Genomic DNA, 13,038 nt, shown 5'->3' with positions numbered 1-13,038 from the left:
TGTAATCGATAACAATCATAGATATTATTTTCAAACTAAACAAAATGATATAAAATAAAAAACTGAAAAACCATAATGTTCATTATAGTTATTATCATGAGCCCGGTCTACTTTTTTTTCTTATTTTTTCGATTATTATTATTATTTATATATGTAAACTTTTAGCATCAACAATTCTCAGCCCAGATTAAATTTTTATTTAGCCCAAGATTTGTTTCAACTTATTTTATTCAATATATTTATATAGATTTGGTCCAGCTTGTTTTTTGAAATATATTTGTGGTCTTTAGTTCACAAAATTATTTTTGATAAGAAATGAAAGCAAATGATGAGAAGCACATTCACTTCTTCACATCATTTTCCAATTCAGGTTTCTTCTCGTCGTTCTAAAATTTCAATTTTTATCTTGATTTTTGTGTTCTTTAAATTATATTTACTTGATTTCATTGATGTGTGCATTTGTGGGTTTCTTATAAATAATTATGAAGTAAATTTATTATATTTTTTAAAATTATTTCATTTAGGTTCTAAAATTTTCTATAAATTTTTTTCATTTTTTTCATTGAAAAATGAATATAATGTGTATTTCGATTTATTTACAGGTAGGATTAATAAATACTGTTTATTTCATTTAGAAAATAGAAATAAAATTTTTATTTTTAAAGTTTATTCGCTTCTTTTATCATAAATGAGGTATTTTTTAGCGGTTCACGCGTAAATTTTTTTTTCATGTGTTTACTTTAAGCATCATATATTTCCTTATGTGTATATTGTAGTATATAGATTTAAGACGAATATTTTATATATTATTTATGCGAACACGATATTTTTTACAGCTCCCAAGATTTTTTTAGAGTCAGCCACTTGAAAAATTATATCTTAAGTATGCTTTTTTTCATGTCAACATGTAATTTTATATTTACCATTAAATATTTTGCAACTACTTCTTAATTATAAATTAGTGTTATATTATATTTTAATTTAAAATATTTATTTTATATCATTAATTTTTTTTAACCGGATCAATCAGCCCAATGTTAAATATTTTTTATGGCTACGTTCCTGGGTACTATAATAATTGTTTGTTAAGTTTTCAAAACTAAACATAAGGGAGATAAACCTCAAAAGTGAATATACGAAAAATTTATAGTTTTAGTATTGTAAGTTAAACTGTTTTATTTTGGCTTTTAGTTATGTAACTTTTCAAAGTTTAGATATATAATATATGTAATAGATATGCAATAGATAATAAATAATAGATAATCGAATAGTCACATATATAAATAATTAAAAAACATATTAATTATGTAGTAATGAAGGATAGCCCTGTAAATTCACAAATCAAACTCACGTATTTAATTGTTAATTAATAATTAATAAAATATTAATAATTGATTAATTGAATAGTCACATAAATAAATAATATAAAAAAACATATTAATTATGTAGTAATGAAGGGTAGCCATGTAAATTCATATATCAAACTCACATATTTATATAGAAAATAGAAATAGATATATATTTATTTTATGCTGAAAATAAATTGATTCCTAATGAACATTTGTTTCCTTCTTATTTAGGAGTCCATTTAAGGAAAGTTTTCCTAGGCCATTATATATATATATATATATATATATATAGTTTTTCTATCTTGTTCATCCACCGTGCCCACATAATGTGCCCACCATGAGGTGGCACTCAACTATTGAACGCACAATTCATCACATCCAATAGTTGGGTGTCACCTCATGGTGGGCACGGTAAATGGGCAGAATAACAAAATTGTATATATATATATATATATATATATATATATATATATATATATATATATATATATATATATATATATATATATATATATATATATATATATATACAGTTTTGATCCCACGCACCCTAGTATGCGTGAGATCTATGAGCACCTGTTTAGGTGGCATCTATGTGTCTTTTTATATTTATTTTTTATATTTTATAGAATAGAACTAAAGCCACGACAGCTAAAAGAAAAAATAACCGTGAAAAACATAACCTAGTCTCGTTTCTCATCTCGGTCGAAAGAGAGAAAGGCCCCGTTTGGTTTCAAAAGTCTGGCCAAAAAGCACTTTTTTAAGTGCTTTTCATTTAATAAAGTGCTTGGTTGGCAAAAAAAGTGCTTAAATAAATACTTTTTTAAGTCAAAATTAGAGCTTTTTCAAAAGCCAAAAATTATAGCTTAAAAAAGTATTTTTTTAAAAAATGTCTACCAAATCCAAACGGGGCAAAACCTTCATCAACGTCTACGAGTTTTCGTTCTCTATTAAGCAAGCTGAATCGACGAGAGGAGAAAAAATCTTGACCAACATCGATCGTCGCTTCTCTCCGACGTACACCCTTACTCCTCTGCCACCGTGGTTTTCTCCAAGGTATTGACACACATCCTTATGCACTTCATCATCATGAACTTTTCTGAAGAATAGTTTGCAAAAAAGTATAAATAATCCAGAAATTTCAAATTAATCTATTCTTCAAATTCTATCTCAATGAAACGGTATATATTATATTTATACGAACTAGAATTCATCATATTTCTGAACCTAATTTTGTCAGGAACTGGAATCTATATATCGGATTCTATTTTTAAATACATGGCATGATATTCTTTGATTGAAGAATTTGTTCTTATATGTATACGGCTTTCAATCATAATTGTTATTATTATTATTATATGTTTTTTTTTTCTTTACCGATAACTCAATGTATCAATTTTTTGATTTTGTAAATGCGAGCAAATTTAGCAATATTAAAGGCAACGGGATCAAAACTGGGTTTGAATTCCAGATGCAGAAATCACTTGCATTCAATCAGTCAGGATAAATTATTATTTCTAGTGGTTTATTTTTAATTTTCTGCATTTGATTAAACATTATTATATAAATATATGTGATTAATTGTCATTTTTTTTAGAAATGAACGAGAATAACGACGATGATCATTCGTACATCCCCCAAGTTGGAGATGATCGAAAGCCAAAAATTGGGATGGAATTTGAATCGTTGGATGATGCATTTTCGTTCTATAACCAATATGCAAGAGAATCTGGTTTTAGTGCGAGAATGAGCAATATCAAAAAAAGTAAGAAGACGAATGAAGTTATTTGGAAAAAAATTGTATGATTTAAAGAAGGGCAAACGGATGAACGATGGAGTAAACAGACAAATAGTGATCAACCAAGAAAAGAAAGAGCTCGTGGAGACGTTAGAACTGGATGTCAATCAAGGATTACAGTTGTGAAGGAACAAAGTGGTATTGGTTGGGTTGTTAGTACTTTTCTAGAAAGTCATAATCATCCACTATCGACTCCTTCAAAAGTGCATTTGTTACGTTCACATCGTAGTGTTTCTGCATCAAAGAAAGCACTGACTCAACAGTTTGCAGCAGCTAATGTGCCAACTTGTCAACAACTGCGATTGCTTGAGATAGAGTATGGAGGGCCTGAAAATGTAGGTTGTACAGAAAGAGATTTGAGAAACTATGAGAGAACTCTATGGGATGAGCATAAGGGAATCGATGCCGAAACATTGATTCATTTCTTCCAATCTGAGAATGACAAAAGTGCGACTTTCTTTTTTGATTATGAGACAGACTCAGAAAATAGGTTTAGCAAGTGTTTTAGGGCAGATCCTGTGTCAAGGAGGGCATACACTGTCTTTGATGATGTAGTGGTTTTTGATACGACGTATAATACCAACAAATATGGGATGATTTTTGCACCTTTTGTAGGAGTTAATCATCATCATCAGACCATTGTTTTTGGTTGTGGATTTCTGAGTGACGAGAAAATTGAGTCTTTTGTTTGGTTGCTTAATAAGTTTCTAGAATCCATGCCTAAAGGTGCACCGAACTTGATCATTACTGATCAGGATCCAGCTATGACCAAATCCATAGGACAAGTTTTTCCTCAAACAGTGCATCGATATTGTTTGTGGCACATACTAAACAAATTTCCAGACAAATTAAACCCTGTGATCTTCCGTGACCACTATCAAAGCATAAAGAATGTCATAATACATTCGACAACAAGTGATGAATTTGAAAAATCCTGGAAAACTGTTATGAATTGTGCTAACTTGGTCCAAAATGATTGACTGAATTTGATGTATGACTTGCGACATAGGTGGGTGCCATCTTATTTTAATCATGTCTTTTCTGCAGGGATGTCAAGTAGTCAAAGATCTGAAAGTTCACACGCTTTTTACAAGAGGTACGTCTCTAGCAAGAATTCATTGATAGATTTTATCATTCGTTTCAATAAGGCGCTCCATCACCAAAGACACAATGAGTTAGTCGCAGATCATACTGATATGAATGAGCGTCCCAAGATTAAGTTGAACTGGCCAATGGAGTGTCAAATGGTGAAGATTACACGAAAATTAAATGGTTAGAGTTTGAAAAAGAAATCGGTCAGAGTAATGGTTATTATGTGCAACAAGCATCTATGGGAATTGAGTTTGGGGTTTATAATGTGATGAATTTTCAAGGTTCTAGTTCGTCGAAACCAAGAGTGCTTACGCATGACATTCAAAGAGATGATATATCGTGCAGTTGTATGAAATTTCAATTTGAGGGTATTCCGTGCAGCCATATGTTAGCTTTTTTCCGTATCAACCAACTGTTTCACTTGCCTGATAAGTATATTCTGAAACGATGGACACAAGATGCGAAAATTGGAGCATTATATCCTATGGATGAGCAAAATATGATTGAGGATCCAGAGAGGTGTTTGATGTCCAGACATTTGATGTTATCATGTCAATCTTCTTCTTTAATTGATGTTGCATCTTTGACTAAAGAGGGGACAAAATTCTTGGCTGAACAATTTCATCATATTGATAGCAAAATGAAGGAAATGAATATTAATAGAACATTAATTAGTGGAAGTCAAAGCAGGAGAACCATGGATGAGGCCATTGGTATCATTGATCCTTCTGAAATAAGAACAAAAGGATGTGGAAAAAGATTAAAATCATCAAAGGAGAAGTCAACCTCAAAAGGCAGACAATGTCGTGGATGCGGACGTCGAGGTGTTTTACATGACAAGCGCAACTATCCGAATTTGCAAGGCGGGTATGTCATATGTGTTAATTAAAACTATTTTTTCTTTTTTGATTTTTTTTCAAAAATATATAATCCATTAAATTAATAACCATGAAAACATGTCTTTTATCAGGTCAACTATAAATAATGATAACAAAGATGACATCTCAGATGAAGAAGATTTAGGATCGATGGATGGTACTCTAAATGGATCACAATAAGGTATGCATATTATGTGTCATTGTTAATTTCTGATGCTACATTTGTTTCTGAGATTTTGTTAATTTTCTAGTTGTTTAACCAAAATATTTTCTTTCATTTGTTTTTATTTGTCTTATAATAAAATTTGGAGTTCGAATTTGTACATAATTATTTTGGAGTTCTACTTTGGTGAGATATAGATATTACTGGGAGTATTAATTTTTCTTGTTATTTCTCATCTCTTTTGTCAGATTATGAAAATGCTGGTAAAAGGACTGGAAAGGGAGCTCTTTTGTTGGACATAAGTTTCAAGCGGGAACATAAAATCTCGTGGAATGAAAGCTTGTATTGTGAACTTTGAAATTTGCTACATTATGAGGGCATTCTATGCAAGGATTCTTACGGCAAAAGTTTGGATTTTGTAAAGATAGATTTTTACACAATTGTTTTTTGTGAAGAACTGAGATTTTGTTTGTTTTAATTAATTTTATATCCATCACTTAAAAGCTATCATTATGTGATTTTAATGTGCTGTAACAACTTATTTTAAGAACAAGATGGACGTATGAAAAGTGATCATGCAAAGCATAACTATGTGATTTTAATGAGCTGTAACCACTTCATTAAAATGGATTTCAATTCCCAACTTTTATACAAAACTTAATGCGCATTAAAAGTGATCATGCTAAGCATAACTACAATTAGAAGATCGTATGTTCGAGGTCACAAATTTTTTCATCAGCTCTTAATCTCACAATCATGTATTATGCGAAAACATAGACAACAACTTGTAATAATATGTCTAAGCATCAGTACTAATTAGTAGTTCCTTCAAATTCTCTTGCAGCACATCCAAAGTCTTTTGTATATCTTCCAAGTTCTGTTCTAACTACTGCAACTTAGTATTTTCAGGTTCCGAAACTCTTCTCCTTGAACTTGAAAGCGTGTGAACTTTCGTTTCCAGTATTTTTGAAAGAAGTTACCGCAGATTGTTTCACCACATATGTTTTTCCCTATATTGTAAAAAAAAAAACAACTTCTTAATATTGTATTAAGAAAAAAAATGAACTACAGACAATTACAACTTAAAATAAAACAACTCACCATTGTGAGATAATGAAAATCTATGTTTTAAATTTCTTGAAAAATATTCAATGAACCTTCGTAAAATCAAGATAATAATATATTCATATTTTTAATGAAAGACACTGATAATATATATATTTTTTATCCAACGAATCCCATTTCAAACCATTTTGTAGCACACTCAGTGGATCTTGGCCAGAGCAGAAAACATATAGATATCAGACATGTTTGCTTAGGAAAAAAACCTTCTTTTGCAATAGAGAGGACTACAGAGTGGTTTAATTTCCTCTTTTGTTTTCATTGAGTTGTCACGTACCTCTTAGAAAATAATTGAAATGGTTAAACATCACTTTGTGGAGATAAGGAAATAAAAGGCTTACAATTTGACGAGAGGACCTTCACCTTTATTCCAGATAATCTATGCAATTTTCGTTGTATTATTTTTCATTAATTTCACCAAATTACACCTCCAATTTCATTTAATTGTCAAACCCCGAAATTTTGAAACAAGCTCTAATTCTAAAAAACTCAAGAAAGCTTTAAATGCGTGTCAATACCTTGGAAAAAGTATGAAGGAGGCCGGTGGCGGTGGGAGACAGAGTGCACGGCGAGGAGATGGCGGAGGGTAAGGGTGTGTCGCGGTGGAAGAAAGGGTCTCCACTGGAAAAACCTAGGCCGGAGAGAGGCGGCCGTCGGCGCTGGTCAAGATTTTGCCTCCTTCGTCGATTCACCTTGCTCAGTATAGAACGAAAACTCATCCGCGTTGGGGAAGGTTTTCTCCCCTCCGATCGAGATGAGAAACGAGATTGGGCTTCTTCACTTCACGTTTATTTTCTATTTTAGCCGTTGTGGCTTTAGTTCTATTCTATAAAATATAAAAAATAAATATAAAAAAACATATAGATGCCACATAAACAGGTGCTCATAGATTCCACGCATACTAGGGTGTGTGAGATCAAAACTATATATATATATATATATATATATATATATATATATATTATATCTTTTTTAAGCAAGTCCTAGAAAGAAAAACTCTTAATAAGAATTTATTCACAATTAGGAAAGAAATCTAAGGAACAAATACCTTTTAACATTCATTACTTTCAATTTAAAAATACTACTGTCTTGGTATCTTTTTCCTATGAATACACCAGGTTTGGTTAATACAAACTTATCCAATTCAAAGATGAGTCTAAAGTCTGCCTTACTCAATAGGGAACCAGAAACTAACTTCTTACGAATGTCTGGCACATGAGTACATTTTTTAGCGTTATCTCTTTTCCAAACGTCATTTTCTTCTCCACTTTCCCAAGTTTAGCGACATCGAAAGTTGTAGAGTTTCCCATGAACATTTTTTTTTCAATGACAGGAGTGTAAGATGAAAACATCTCTTTTTCGGCACAGATGTGGCTAGTTGAGCGGTCTCTATGTTAGAGTAGGTGTCCGTCGAGCCAAGTGTTGGCCGAGGGTCCTTGTGATAACTTTTATATGACAATCTTTATTTTAATAATATTTGAATTATTTAATTTGACACATATTTATCTGTATACCCATGCTAGCTTGTTAGAACATAATGGGGGGATTTAGGTTCTATTGACAACTTTAGCAATTTAAAGCGATTATGTAAATACGCAAGCGGAAGACTGAAAACAATCAATAATAAAGCGGTAAATAAATGCGTAATGTAAATAAAGCAGTAAAAGGGATAAGAGATGTTTATGGAAGTTCGACGATAAATCGTCTACGTCTCCCCTTCTTGGTTAAGATCGATTAACCAAGGATCCACTAGCACTTCGAACGTCTTGGCCTTGATGGCCCCAAGGATAGCCGTACAATTCAACACGATCACCGCGCCAATACAACTCGATACTCTTGGCTTTAAGGGCTCCAAGGATAGCCTCAACAATCACACAACACGCTTGGCTTCACACTCAAGTGTTTACAATGATCGCACAACCAACTCACAAATGATTTTTTACAAATAACTCTCGATTTTTTAATATATCGCACAACTCTTGATAGAACACTTTGATAAAGAGAAGATTGCTTGCAAAGGAGAGGAGAGTGAATTGGGATACTTGAAATGGCTTGGAATGACCTCTATTTATAGTTGCAAACTCGGGAAGGTTCGTTGCGTCCGTTCGGCACACATTTAATTCTTCCGGCGCCAGTGCAGAATGTTGCGTCCGTTCGTTCTATCGTTGCATCCGTTCAGCACAATGCAGATTTTGTCAGACGAATTTTTTCCTTAAACTTTGGATTATGTTTTTGACACAAACGTTGCATCCGTTTAGGTTCGTTGCAGACTGCGCGACAAACTTAAAAAAATCATTACTCACAATCCACCCGTCGGATCAACCTGAAATTTGGATCGGTGAAGATCTGATTTCAATGCCTCAAATGATTCCAGTTAATTTCTGAATTTGCTCCTTCATCTTTTAGCTTTATGTTCTGCGCGGTACATTTCAAAAATTTATTTCGCATGATCTAGCCGTTGGATTGAGCTGAGATTTGGACTGTAGCTTTTGAGCATCCTATAATTTTTTATGATTGGTTGATATCGAATTTTGATGAATCAAAACATCCCAGTAATTTTTGCAAGTTTCCGTTCCATAATTTTGAATATTCCGCACATGAATTTATTTGTTTATAAGTATCTAATCTGCAAGGTATCACTTTAAACGATTAGAAATAATAATCTAGTTTTGTAATTATCAAAACACGATAAGTTATCGCATTAAAAATATTAATCTCATTTATGAGATTTGTATGCGTTTAAGGCGTAAAAATCTCCCCCCTTTTTGATAATCACAAAACTTGGTTAAATAACAAAGATAAAGTGCAATAATTTAAGGCAAATTAAATACATAAAAAGCTCTCCCTTAATATAACAATATTTTAAGCAACAAATTGTTTATCACATAATCAAGTTTTATTCTCCCCCTTTCTATTTGATTAAAAACATTAAATTTTTAACTAAATTACATATCCCTCTTTTTGTGATAATAAAAAAGCTAATAAATAAACAACACAATGCAATAATAAATTTCATTAATAGAAAGAAAAATTCTAATACAATTTAATTACAACAAAGATATAAAACTAAGGGCATGATTGATATGAATGAATGAAATAAGGTATGAATGGAATCAATATTGTAATGGAATGAAGATGTGAATGTAATGATATTTTATATTCCATACCTATGATTGGTATCATACCGAATTTACAATGGAATACCAATTTGATTCCATTCTTATGATTGGTAATGCAAAATAAATGATAGGAATTGAATGAAATTCTTTGTAACGACAAAATTACCCCTTATTTATAAAAAAATAAAATAAAATACAAGTATATCAATAAATTCATAAACTTGATTACCATTTTATTAATTTTTTAATAAATACGTAATTAGATATATTTTGTAAAAAATATGTATAGATACTATTGAATCGTAATAACAAACTTATTTAATTAAAGTTAAAATCTACAATATATAAAATTAACCAAATTATTCTAATTGTAAAGTCATAAAAAAATCAACCAAATTATTTAAATTAAATATAAAATAACCAACACAATTAATGGAGTGTACTTAATAACATAAACATAAAATCTTAAAATAATTTTAGTCAAAACAAGAATATGACCAAAAAAATAAAATAAAATCAAACCAACTGTGTTTTTACTTCTTCAAAATTAAACTTCAAACCAACTATTTTTTCCTTCTTCGAATTTAAACGTCTCCATTGATGATAGATTTAATCAACTGCTCCTTTCTTTCTTGAGTCATGCTAAAGAACACGTCAGTTAACTCATGAGATTTAGCTATATGACACACAACTTTAATAGCTTCCCCTATAGTCATATTAGGGATCTTGCTTATCTCAGCATCAATCTTTTGTCGTTTCTCTGAAATTTCTGCATCAACTCCAATTGCCTTACAAAAACTTTGACTAGCTTTGGCAATTCGCTTCCAATGATTGAAGCTGCATCCTTGATTTTTGCCGCAACCAACATGCTATCATTGCTTCTATTTTTTTTTTTTTTCCTTTTGGTTTTGTACTCCTTCATTTCTTGGAAACTGCATAAGAGAAAATGAATGACTTAGTTCAAAGTCATCAAGACCATATTCCATGGTTGTTTCAACATTATTGTTGGAATGATTGTTCGTTTCTTCTCGTTGTATATCTTCCATCATATCGACAGAACATTCACCGTTTATCTCCGTTGCCCGATCTTTTCCGAAAATAATGACCAAGTCATCATAAAATGGGAATGACTTTTTTTGCCAACTTGAATGCAAGGGATGACTCTGGAAAAATTAAAAATTTTAAATAAATAATTTAAACAAACATAATAAAAAAAGATTGATATTATCAGTTATATATACAAACCTGAAGATATGAATCCCATACAGCTTTTTCTGCTGTAAGAAATTTTTTGATCGGATCAATACCAAAACCACTTGTATTGGAGCCATTTAACATGTCATAGACAATATGAAAATCCCTCTTTAAGATCTTAATTCTTGACTCGATGTGAGGTTTAGCCTTCAAGCCTGAGTTAGGCAAAGAAACTTGCATCTTCTCCTCGATATAGTTCAGATATCCTGGTTTGAACCCATTATCTGCTTTATATGTTCCAAGATTTACCATTTCAAGAAGTGCCTCAACGAGCTTGGCATCTTCCTCATACTTCCATTTTTTTTGTTTTTTTCCACGACCTCTCACGTCTTGATTTTGAGTGTCCATTCTTTATAATAATTAAGAAAAAATGATAGCACTGAGCTTATTTTAATAAACTTATTATGATTTTTTATAAATTTAAGAACAATGATCCAAAACCAATTTACTAATTGCATAATGCTCAACCAAAAAGTTAATATTGCTATGTATTTCTTTCTCTTCGCCAGTTTAGTTGTTGCTAAACTTAATCTTGTCATAACTGCAAATTTATTAACAATTAACATGTATTAGCTTTTTTATTCCCAATAATTTCAACAGTAATTAACAAGAAATATTTTATGATTAACACAATTTAACAATGATATGTATAGATTTCTACGTCAAAAATAGAACTCAAATCCTGACCGTCACATTCTCATATCATTTGAACATCTAATCTAATTTTTTTTAAAAAATAATTGACTAAGAAACAAGAATAAACCGACAAGAACAAAATAATTGCTATCAAAGAAATATGAAATATGAGAAAACCATGGAAATGCCACACCACACCACACTACAACATCATATAATATTATATTCTTTGACATAAATTTGCGACATAAAATTTCAAATAGCTGAATACAATATTTTTTGGGTTTAATTGGTGAGATTACCTCTGACGAACGAGAAGGAGACGAAGGTAAAGGAAAATTGAGAAGAGTCAGAAGAGTCAAGCGTCCTTTAATTTTTTTATTTCATCGCTTGATTAATTGGTGTGGTTAAATAAGGATAATATTGTCACATATAAATAAATGGAAAGTAGAGGAGGGAATGGAATGGTGATTCCCACCTAGCAGGAAAGGAATCACTATTCCCATGGAATTGGGCATGAGCATTCCCATGGGAATGAATATTCCATTCCTATAGGCATACCAAACATAAAAAATAGAATGGGTTTGGGAATGTCCATTCCATTCCTACCCCATTACTGCATACCAATCATGCCCTAAGAATAGTCATCCGAAGCGTCTTGAAAATAGTGGTTTTCTAGCACAGTGATTCTTTGGTTGACATCATGAAAGGAGGTTCGCATATCTGAAGACAAGTTCGTGATAGATGTCTAAATGGACTGAATGACAGAGAAATTGCAATCCAAATTGAGTTCAAGCCGCTGAAGATACTCAAACAGATGATCAGAAGATGGAGCCGGAGTAGGTGGAGGTTGAGGCATCACAGGAGGAGAAAAAGTTAGTTCACCATAATCAAACATAGGTGAAGAAGAAGGAGGAACCGTAGAAGAGGAAGGAACCGCAGAAGAGGAAGGAATATCGGTGTCAGTGAAACCACCAGGAAATCCTTTCTCTTGAATGGACGGAGGAAGATTTGAAAAAGAAATGTGAAAGTTGGTATCAGGATGAAAACGAGAGAAAATATGACCTGGGTCATGCACCCATCGAAACAATACAGGATTCCATGACAAATTCATTTTAATAATGGAGGTATGGTCAAGAGTATAAGCCTCAGTGATAGGTGTCTTCTCCAAGTCATCGAAGACTATGTCAAAATGAGTCAGAATTCAGTTAATAAACCGAACAAAATGAAGACTGACTTTTTTTGAATTTTTAGCAATATGATGCATAACCAGAATGAGAAAATGAGGAAGGTTAAAAGATCGCTGAACAACAATATGAAAAAGTACATAAAGGTCCAGATATTTGCACTTGGAATGGTCTCCAGCGCGAGGAATGATTGAAGAAGTGATAAACTTTTGGATAATTTGAAAATCAGGACAAAGCATTTTGAGAGTTGGTCGATCATCACCACCGTGAGGTGGTCGACCAAGAATGACAGAAAGAGCTTCCTCATGGCTAAACGCGGGACTATCCTCAGGCCATTTAAATGCAAAGAACTCATTGGGTCCATCTCTAGGAAGAGAGAACCAAGAAGCAAGATCACCTGAAGAAAAATGAATATATCGATTTTGAACAATCGTAATAGC

General features: G+C 31.8%; 1 protein-coding gene and 2 long non-coding RNA genes across 3 annotated transcripts; 2 read left to right on the top strand and 1 right to left on the bottom strand.

Annotated features, from left to right (window-relative positions):
* Positions 1-2,948: 2,948 nt before the first annotated feature.
* LOC140878970 (protein FAR1-RELATED SEQUENCE 5-like) lies at positions 2,949-4,424 on the top strand. The gene is made up of 3 exons (XM_073282597.1): positions 2,949-3,114; positions 3,163-3,960; positions 4,195-4,424. The coding sequence occupies exons 1-3, from the start codon at positions 2,949-2,951 to the stop codon at positions 4,422-4,424; spliced, it is 1,194 nt and encodes a 397-aa protein (XP_073138698.1).
* Positions 4,425-4,955: 531 nt separating this feature from the next.
* On the top strand, positions 4,956-5,656 carry LOC140879898 (uncharacterized). Its single transcript, XR_012149550.1, has 3 exons — positions 4,956-5,106; positions 5,210-5,298; positions 5,529-5,656. It is a non-coding gene; the product is annotated as an uncharacterized lncRNA (long non-coding RNA).
* Positions 5,657-5,947: 291 nt separating this feature from the next.
* LOC140885194 (uncharacterized) lies at positions 5,948-7,201 on the bottom strand. The gene is made up of 2 exons (XR_012150834.1): positions 6,921-7,201; positions 5,948-6,290 (listed from the first exon to the last, which is right to left on the bottom strand). It is a non-coding gene; the product is annotated as an uncharacterized lncRNA (long non-coding RNA).
* Positions 7,202-13,038: the final 5,837 nt, after the last annotated feature.

The sequence above is a fragment of the Henckelia pumila genome, chromosome 2 (genome assembly GCF_033568475.1).
Source record: "Henckelia pumila isolate YLH828 chromosome 2, ASM3356847v2, whole genome shotgun sequence".
NCBI classification, from domain to species: domain Eukaryota; kingdom Viridiplantae; phylum Streptophyta; class Magnoliopsida; order Lamiales; family Gesneriaceae; genus Henckelia; species Henckelia pumila.
Note: the sequence above shows the minus strand (reverse complement) of the source record. Positions and strands in the feature narration are given on the sequence as shown.